Genomic DNA, 9,242 nt, shown 5'->3' on the forward strand with positions numbered 1-9,242 from the left:
AAACGTCTTAACTTGAGTTACTAAAATTAAAGTTTTGAAACAGAGGAATTTTACCTTGTTTTTAATGACACATGTAGTAACTGTTTTTGTCTTGATTCATCTTTTTGCTTTAAGTTCTTTCTTGACAATTAGCTCAACATCCCTTCACCGCAGTGACTCTGTGTTGTTGTCAATACTTTGTTTATTTGTGTTTTTGCAGCATTATGCATATAAATGTGTTTATTTCTGTTTCCATTGATTTATCTCTCTTTACTTTTCTATTTGTACCAAACTATGAGCCGCCTGTGATGGTCTCACATTACTTAGGTCACTTAACACTTGTTGTTGTTACTGATTTTCCACCAACTTCGTTCAGGACTCCAACGTCAAGAAGTCTCTGATCCGAATGTAGGAATCCAGTGTTAAAAACAAGCAGGGTCTTCAAAAGTCTAAAATTGGAATTTGAAAATTTCAACAACAAAAAAAGTCTTAAATATGTTGAAATATTATGTACTCGGTCTTTAAAGAGGCAACAGCGCTGCACTGCTTCAGGCCCGACCCCAGGGTCTTCAGCCCCGTACACTATTACATGTGGGTTTTCTGATCCCATCTCAAGTGGACAGAGGCTAAATACAGGTGTGAAGGCATCAGACCACATCTGCCTGCCTGTCTGTGTGTGTGTGTGTGTGTGTGTGTGTGTGTGTGTGTGTGTGTGTGTGTGTGTGTGTGTGTGTGTGTGTCTTTCAGTAAGTGTTTGTCTATGTGTACGTCTATCGGTGTGTATGCATGTGTGCATGTGTGTCTGTCTGTCCTTCCGTCCGTGTGTCTGTGTCTGTCTGTATATGTGTGTCTGTGTCTGTGTGTGTCTGTCTGTCTAAATGTGTTTGTGTGTGCGTGCATGTGTTTTTGTCTGTCCTTCCGTCCATGTGTGTGTCTGTCTGTCTTTCTTTGTGTCTGTCTGGATACGTGTGTGTGTGTCTGTGTGTCTGTCTATGTCTGTCTATCGGTGTGTGTGTGTGTGTGTGTGTGTGTGTGTGTGTGTGTGTGTGTGTGTGTGTGTGTGTGTGTGTGTGTGTGTGTGTGTGTGTGTGTGTCCGTCTGTCTGCCTGCCACCCACATGGAGACGGGAAGTTGAGAGTATCATTGGTGAGGACTTTCTGAGTGTCTGTGTCACAGATGAGAAAACACACTCACACACACACACACACACACACACACACACACACACACACACACACACACACACTCACTGACGTTCGCCTCATTAAAACCTCTCCCATAGATGTACCACTTTGTACAGCTCTCCACTCATCATCACCTCCAATCCGCTCAACCCTGCCTCCCTGCGAGCTCCACTATTTATTTTCATCAGGGCCTCTCTCTCCCCTCTTCTTTCTCCTCTGCCTCTCGCTCTCCCTCTCACCCACAGTGGACTTTGTTGCTGGGCTGTCATGTATTGAGGCACCTATTTATTTGCTCTTTTTACTTTCTTCGCCGCTAATTCTCTCTCATTGTCCCTCCTGGCGCTCCCCGGTGCGTCGGGAACAAGGCCGCCGCGAGAGCTTTCTGCTGCCTGTGCTCAAGACATGAGTCAGTGAGCCAAGATAATGATGAAGAGCTCAGACACACAGGAGACACACAGGAGATCCAGTCTCTATCACCGATCACACCACAAGTCTCCTCCGAACACCTGACACCCCTCACACAAGGTCATTATCCCAGAGAGCTTTCAGTGTGTGTGTGTGTGTGTGTGTGTGTGTGTGTGAGGAGCTGAGGTCATCACTGGAGCTGGACCAACACTGTGCGACTTTACAAACGTTGTTAAATCCGACCTCACACTGTGCGACCAAATTGTCTGCGCTGAAAAGGCGATTTACGTGCTCTCACTGAACGCTCCGCTGGTCTGACCCGACCTCACTGCTCGCACTGCACGTTGCCGTCGGTTCCTCCGGACCCGTTTCGGATCAGTGCTTTTGCCAAAGAAGTCGAAGTTTGTTTACCGACAATGCTAACAAGGAGAAAACATGCAGCCTTGATCATGTGTCATTTTAGCCATTTTCAGACATGACATGGCCAGAATTTGGTCTGGACTTTCTGCGGAATTTACCTTTCACACGTGCATAACGCAGCAAATGACTCTCTGCTCATTGTCACGTGTTTGATGAATCGTCAAAAACCCACTCGGGGATTTTGTGTTCACACAAACAGCCCCTCTGGAGAATGTCAGGAGGATCTCTAGAGTTTGGTGCATTTCTGAAAGCAGCTTGTGTGTCAAAACAAAAGGAGGTATCAGCACATGGACACGCTGGTGCATCTGATCGTTCCTCGCACCCCCTTTTACACTGTACGACAAACTATCCCTAACCTTGGAAAATCGATCCGTTGGGGAAACGCATGCAATGTGTTTTTTGTGCGTTGTCACAACGAGACAGTTTCTATATAACAGGGGCTGTATGCGTCTACTCCACAAGTCAATCAGATCTGCTCTGTGACTTCAAAGAGCAGTTATCAGGAAGAGGCCATCGAACCGTGGATGAACATTCACTTTTCCCTTTTCCTTGGTCAAGGGCGCACGCCACCGCTGAGAGGACGTTACCACCGTCTGACTTTGAAGTCAGGCCTCGGAGCAGACCGTGTTTACATTCTTCTTCCTGCCCACTGCGTCTTACACACATCCCTCTATCAGACTGGGGGGAGTGGGAATGCTAAATACTGAAAACTGATATATTATTATTTTTATTATTATTATTACTATTATTCTTATTAAGTAACAAATAAATGCACTTCTTGGAAATGTAAGTTGTCATTTCCAGATTGGCCACAAGATGGTGTTGTAGGCACCCATTCAACATCTTGAAAGATACGTGTGTGTGCATGTGTGTGTGCGTGTGTGCGTGCATGTTTGTGTGTTCATGTGTGTGCGTGCGCATGTGTGTGTGCATGCGTGTGTTTGTCATCTGATGTTAAATGACATCCTGTCGAGCCATGACTCACACGAGAGTGATCACCATTGCAAAACTCTCGAAGTGCCCTGTGCACAAACCTTAGTGTCAGAGTCACACTGGACACTTCCAGCTGCTGCACGCTGCACCACGTTTTGCACCCCATCCTCTCATTATACAACCGTAGACATGGCACGGAAAACAATATATGTCTTAGTCATCATGGCTGTGACTCATCGTCCACTACACACGTCCATCCCTGTTGCTCTGCAGCTCATTCTGTCTGCACGGTCCCCCCCCCCCCCCCTCCCAATCCCTGAACCTGCACACGCTCCGCTCTCCCGTGATGCAAGATTGGAGAAGTTCACAGGGTTGTTTGGGTTTTTTTTCCTTAGTGTATTATAAATAATATCAGGTGACTCAAAATGAGGAAGTGCCCCCATGAGGAACTCTGGAGATTTTATCCTGCTGTGTCATTCTGATCTTTAAAACAAACACAGACACAATATGCCCACTCCAGGAAGAGACGTGTGCAGCTCAGTGGCAGCTAATGCAGCGTGGTGTTCTCTTACAAATGTAACTAAATGAAATGCCGTTAGAGCATAACAGCTAGAGAGTAACAGCCAAACGCAATCATCATTCATTAAAGTGCATTTTATAAACATGCAAACATAAACTTAGCAAATTGATATGTCATTGATTGGGAAAACTATTGCTATATAGTGTTGGAACATCATGTTGGAAAAGAAAAAAATAACAAAACATTATTTCAGATTCACTAAAGGACAGATGTTTGTCCAAAATCTCAAGATCCAGAATCTCATAAATATGTCATGTGTCCCACTATGAGAAAAGTAGTTTCATTCCCTTTGCAAATTTTGCATTATATTTTAGTATTTAATGACAGTTAGAAAGCAATGCATATTGATAAATATATATATATTTATTTATATATATATATATATATACACATAAACACTAATATTTTTTTATTAGTAAGCTAGATTTGTGTTCAATCTCTATTTTCTTGTTTAATCCTTATTTCTGTTGCTGTTGGAGGACGAGCAAAGTAAGATTTTTATTGTCCATTGCAACTCCTGCTTCTTCTGCACATATGACAACTAAGAATCTTGAATATATATATATATATATATATACAGGTATATATATGGGGAAAAAATATTTGGTCCGAAACCATCCAAACCTTGCAGTTATGTACTTCCTGTGGAAACACTACTTTGGAGTATCGTGGTGAACGGCCCCTCATTGTAAATAGCAGCAGTTATAGTCACATTATAGCACACCTTCAATTGCAGCACAAATTGTCATTGTATTTGACAGATAAAGAATAAATCTAAAATTCTCAATTACCTGCAGATTGGAGGTTAAAGAAGTCAGGTCCACTTGTTACATGCACAGTAAAAGTCTGGTTCTGTTTCAAAGTCCAATATTCAAATGAACTTGCTCGTGGATCTGCCTCCTCCTGATGCTCAATCATTCCTTGAAGCACAGGCGGCAGTGAAAGGCCTCCAGATTTAAAGCAAGTTGTGTTTCCTCTTTTCTCGCCCTGTAAGAGCGGGGTGCAAAGGGAAGCTTTCGTGTCAACTGCATGCCCCTATAACCAAAACAAAGAAATATACACAGATTCTCGCAAGTCATCCTGTTGCATCATCTGTGGGCTTGTAAAAAAGTTTTGAATGTTTGGATGTTTTTAAATGTTAAGAAAAAATAAGCTTTAGCCTTGAAATACAGTCCGTTGTATATCATTTTTGAATTTTGGACACTTAAGCTGATAACTGGACACTCGAGCTGATAACTCAGGACTCACACTTTCATGTTGTTGTCAAGGTCGATACTAAAAATACAGGCTTGACTTCAAGTGTGGACTGAATGCTGCTAGTTTCATGTTCTTGAGACAGTTTGTCCGCACCTGATCAGTGCTGCACAAAATACACACACACACTCACAAGTGTTTTCGGTCAGCTTCATGGAACGGTGACATTTTTTCGTTCCAGAGGGGAAAAGGGTCTCCGGTGCTGCATCCACGGTCACACTGCAATCTGCATAATGACAATGATGAACAAGCCTCCCAATTCCCCTTCACATGCGCGTTGATTGTGTTTATTCGCGGCAGTTAGGTTGATGAGGGAGCAATATGGAGGAGGCTGGATGGACACTCGCCGCGCGTTACCGTTAAAATAGCAGACATCTCTCGACAGTGAACAAACAGCGAAGGCCGGACGAAATCAAGGCGTCTGCGAAGGCTCTCAGGAATGCAAATTCAAAAGCACTTCATTACTTTCTCTTTCCCTGCAATCTCGTGTCTGAGAGACTGAACTAAGTGGTTAATCAAGCCAAAAAGAAGAAAAAAAACGTGTCTGAGGGGCCAGAGAGGAGACACCTCTACAAGGCCAAGTGTGTGTGTGAGTGTGTGTGTGTGTGTGTGTGAGGGTGTGGAATGGGCACTTTGTGTGATTTCTGAAATCTTTATTTTTTATGTTTACAGGATTATATGTTTATAGTGCATGAGAAAATACACAATGATGGTTTGGTTATAGATCTTCACAGCTAACAGAGAAATTCCCACTCATTGTTAATCATTCTGAAAAGTAGAGCACATACCACCAACAGTGATGGTAAATGGACTGTGTTGAAAATGTGTTTTCCAGTCTCATCGACCCCTCAAAGCGGTTTACAGCGCAAGTTGCATTCGTCCAATCACGCACACATTCATACAGATCTTCTATCACACATCCCAACGTACCTTCTCTCTTTGCACATTACACAATATGTTTTCTCATTGTGAAATATTTAGGAGCAGTTTAAAAAGAAAAAGATATAGTGTGTGCAGGGTTTGTTTTTTAGTAGCTTTCAAATACTGTTTCATTTTATTGACGCAAACAAATACAACATTTGGTTCTGAACTATTTAAAAGGCATTCCTATACAAACCCATTAGTAGAACAAAAACATAAGATATTTAAAGGTAATAAATACAGAATAAACACTTGCATTCACCATCTGAGAGCTGAAGGGATTGGAATGGGAACGTTACGAAGATCCAAACCAGCTGAATGGTTAAGGTAGCACAGAGGCCCTTTCACAAATAACACTACATTCCCTGGCATTAACTTAATAAATTGTCTGAACTATTCTGGTCGAGGCAGCAGCTTCTCTTGGCTTCTCTTGTTCGCAGAAGCAGGGCCCTAAACACAATTTCTCAGTCTATGAGGCCATTGATGCACCAACACCCCAGCCACTGTCCTCTGTTGTCCCAAATTAGATGGGGTTTCCATCCGTGTTGGCTGCTGTTGTGTATGTGGTGACGCTTTTCTTGAGATAAGATAAGATAAAGAGCGCATACCTCCGCCAAGGCCTCAACAGTCCCCTTAAATTGAATCAACTGCACCAAATTTCACACACTCATAGATAATAGTTCCCTAAATGTATTGGATTTTAACATCAAGATCCAAGTGTCATGTCCTGGGAAATCAGTGAAAAGGTTACAAAATGCTGTATCTCCAAATGTTCCCGGATTCACCCCCTGATCTGGACCTGGACCAAAATTTTTTTTGCGTAATCCTTTTTACAACCAAATGGATAGGGGCGAAAACATAAACTCCTTGGTGGAGGTAATTTGATACGAGACGATACTATAAGACGATGCGATATGAAGATATGAGTTCTACAAAATAAAGAAGGGCATGCATAACCTCAGCCAAGACCAAACCTCTATCTCGCCAAGATATGTCCATTTATCCCAATCTGCTCCCGAGGTTCTTCCCTGGGTCATGTCGCACCCCTCGACAAAATAAATAAACAGCAATGGAAACATAACCTCTTTGGCAGAGGTAAGGATTCGCAGCACGTCCTCTCGGAACCAAAGGAGAATTATAAATCGTATCATCATAGAAAACAGAGAAAACGTGCAAATATTAGCATTTTCGAGTCTAGATCCAGTATTTTTTGTCGTATTTGCTTAAAAAGATGAGGCAGACGATTGATGGATTGTGAATGTTGATGCCGATAATTGTTACCAATCGACTAATGGATAAACAGCCTAATAGTTTGGCTCTAATCAATTTTGTCTGTCTACCTAATCCAGATGTTGGTGGGATTATTGTAGGCTTTTAAATAATAACTTTTCCACGATGTCTGCTGGGCTCAGATCAGCCGAACGTTCCCTCCCTCCCCTCTCCGCACTTGATGAACGTCCACGCTTTATACTCATGACGTAGGGATTTCTCTCCCTGATCTTGTTATTGTTCAGCAGACGGAATGTGCAGAATGCGGAGTGTGTGAGTGAACTCTGCGGGAGCTGACACTCGACATTAGATTTATGGGTGGAGATTGTGACCCGGGGCGCTCTGGCGAGAAAGGGAGAAGAGGACGGAGAAGGGCTGAGGCGTAGGAGAGGTGGAGGGAGAGAAACGGGGAGAACAGAGCGGAGGCAGTGAAATGAAATGAGGTGTTTGATCTCGGCGGGACAGGTCACGGCTCTCGCTGGTGCGGCGTCTGGTCTGATGTGCGGCCTGTGAATGGATGGAGTGTTCATTATAATAGAAAGAGAGGACAGCAGCTCGTTGTGATCTATGTATTTATTTGTCACAGCATCGTCCTCTCTGTAGGTCGCATATTTCCACCTTTTTATCCTCCGGTTCTTTGAGAAAAACCGGAAGAACACTCGCCTTGATTGACACTTTTTGTCCTGAAGTTTCCTTGAGTGCCACTTGGTTTTTCTCTGGGCCTCTGTTGTATCTTCAAAAGGTTGTCTCTCTCTTTCCCTTGATTCTCGTCGATGCTCGCCGCTCAGTGAAACCTAGCAGCTACACCAGCAGTCACAGAATAAGATCCTCCGGAAATGCCCTCTCCCCCATTCCTTGTCTTTTTCAAGGTGGCGATTGTGTGTCGCTGTGTCTGGCGTCTGGTTTACCTGCGGGCCTTTGATCATGACAGCCTGCGACAGCATTTGATTCCTGGGATACTTTGACAGTTTGCGGGCTGGCAAAAAAAGGATCTGCGGTGTCTGAAGTTAGATCAGAGCGAGACGGGGCCCTGAAAAGCAGGCGTCCAGCTGGGAGAAGATCAGAAGAGACACAAACTTTAGCGGGAGCCATTGTGAGGTACACACAGTGGCTGCTGGCTCCAGTAACTTTTCTCCTTTTGTGTGTGTTTTTTTCCTCCATCTCTTATCTGCCGCTCAGAGTGTTGAACGACTCAGTTTAAAGGTCTGTGGGGTTTTATCTGATTTAGATAAAATAGACAAAAATCTTGTATTTGTCTCTTGGGGTTTAAGGGTACGTTCAGAATAGTGCACATTCAGAGTGTAAGCATTATTCCATAGGGAAAGTAGCAATCACCAATTAAATAAAGGAATTTAATCAGCTACATTTCACGCCACATGCTGGACAATGACCTGGTGTTTGTTCAAAAAGCATTTTTTCCCACTATGAATAAAGGAAAGGAAAATATTGATTCATGTGCGTGAGGTTTTTAGGAGGCTAGAAGTGAAATAATTCATTCATCATTCATTCAAGTCACCGTAAATAATGGTCAAAATAGTTCATATATATATTTTTGTGATTATGTTACTTCTCAGTCTCATTTCTGAGATTTGAGGAGGCAGGAAAGTGTGGTAATGGTGCCCTCTTGTGGTTCATTGGCAGAACTAACAAAAGGTTTTAGCCTGCTGAAGTTCAGTTAAATAAACAAGTGGAATCCAAGTTTTTTGGCTGTAATCATTTTGATAATTGCATTTCCACTAGTTATATGTGTTTTCTCATATATTTATATCATATATATATATATATATATATCGTTATAGATTCCAAACATCACCCAGCCTTAAACCAGCCATACAGGGTATTAACATTTCCTTTGCCAGGGACATAAAAATGTGATTTCAACTCTTCTTGTCCAAATGATTGTATCCATAGCAAAAGTCTTTGTTACTTCTAAAGGATTTTTTAAAATCATATTAAATAAGAGCAAGTTATGAATGTCATCATCAAAAAGTAGCTGCCTTTCCTTTTGGATTTATTCTGCAGTACAGTATAATTACTTGAAACTTGACAAACTGAAGTGGGGGGGTCATCCTGAACAAGAGTGAGGGGAAATATCTGTGTCACCTCTTATAGATCTGTTCAATTATATTTAATATGAGCAAGATGTGAACGATATAATTGATCAGACTTTACCTTTGATTTTCTTTCAATTTCGTTTCACCCATTTTATCAATCGTCCATAATAAGTAATATTAAATAAGCGATATTAAACGTTCATAGTTTGTTTGGGTCCTTTTTGTCCGCTCCCGGCACCTGTA

At 42.4% G+C, this 9,242-nt stretch overlaps 1 protein-coding gene across 3 annotated transcripts in view; it reads right to left on the minus strand.

Annotated features, from left to right (window-relative positions):
* Positions 1 to 4,442, minus strand: part of tfec (transcription factor EC) — a 42,586-nt gene extending 38,144 nt beyond the window's left edge. For 2 of the 3 annotated variants that reach the window (XM_034578386.1, XM_034578384.1), the window contains exon 1: positions 4,293 to 4,442. In XM_034578386.1, coding sequence (XP_034434277.1) covers positions 4,293 to 4,419 — 127 coding nt within the window. In that variant the 5' untranslated portion in view covers positions 4,420 to 4,442. Of the gene's footprint in view, positions 1 to 2,987; positions 3,112 to 4,292 lie in introns of those variants that run through there. The other variant, XM_034578385.1, reaches the window with a different exon arrangement.
* Positions 4,443 to 9,242: the final 4,800 nt, after the last annotated feature.

Source organism: Hippoglossus hippoglossus, chromosome 23 (genome assembly GCF_009819705.1).
Source record: "Hippoglossus hippoglossus isolate fHipHip1 chromosome 23, fHipHip1.pri, whole genome shotgun sequence".
Lineage (NCBI taxonomy): Eukaryota > Metazoa > Chordata > Actinopteri > Pleuronectiformes > Pleuronectidae > Hippoglossus > Hippoglossus hippoglossus.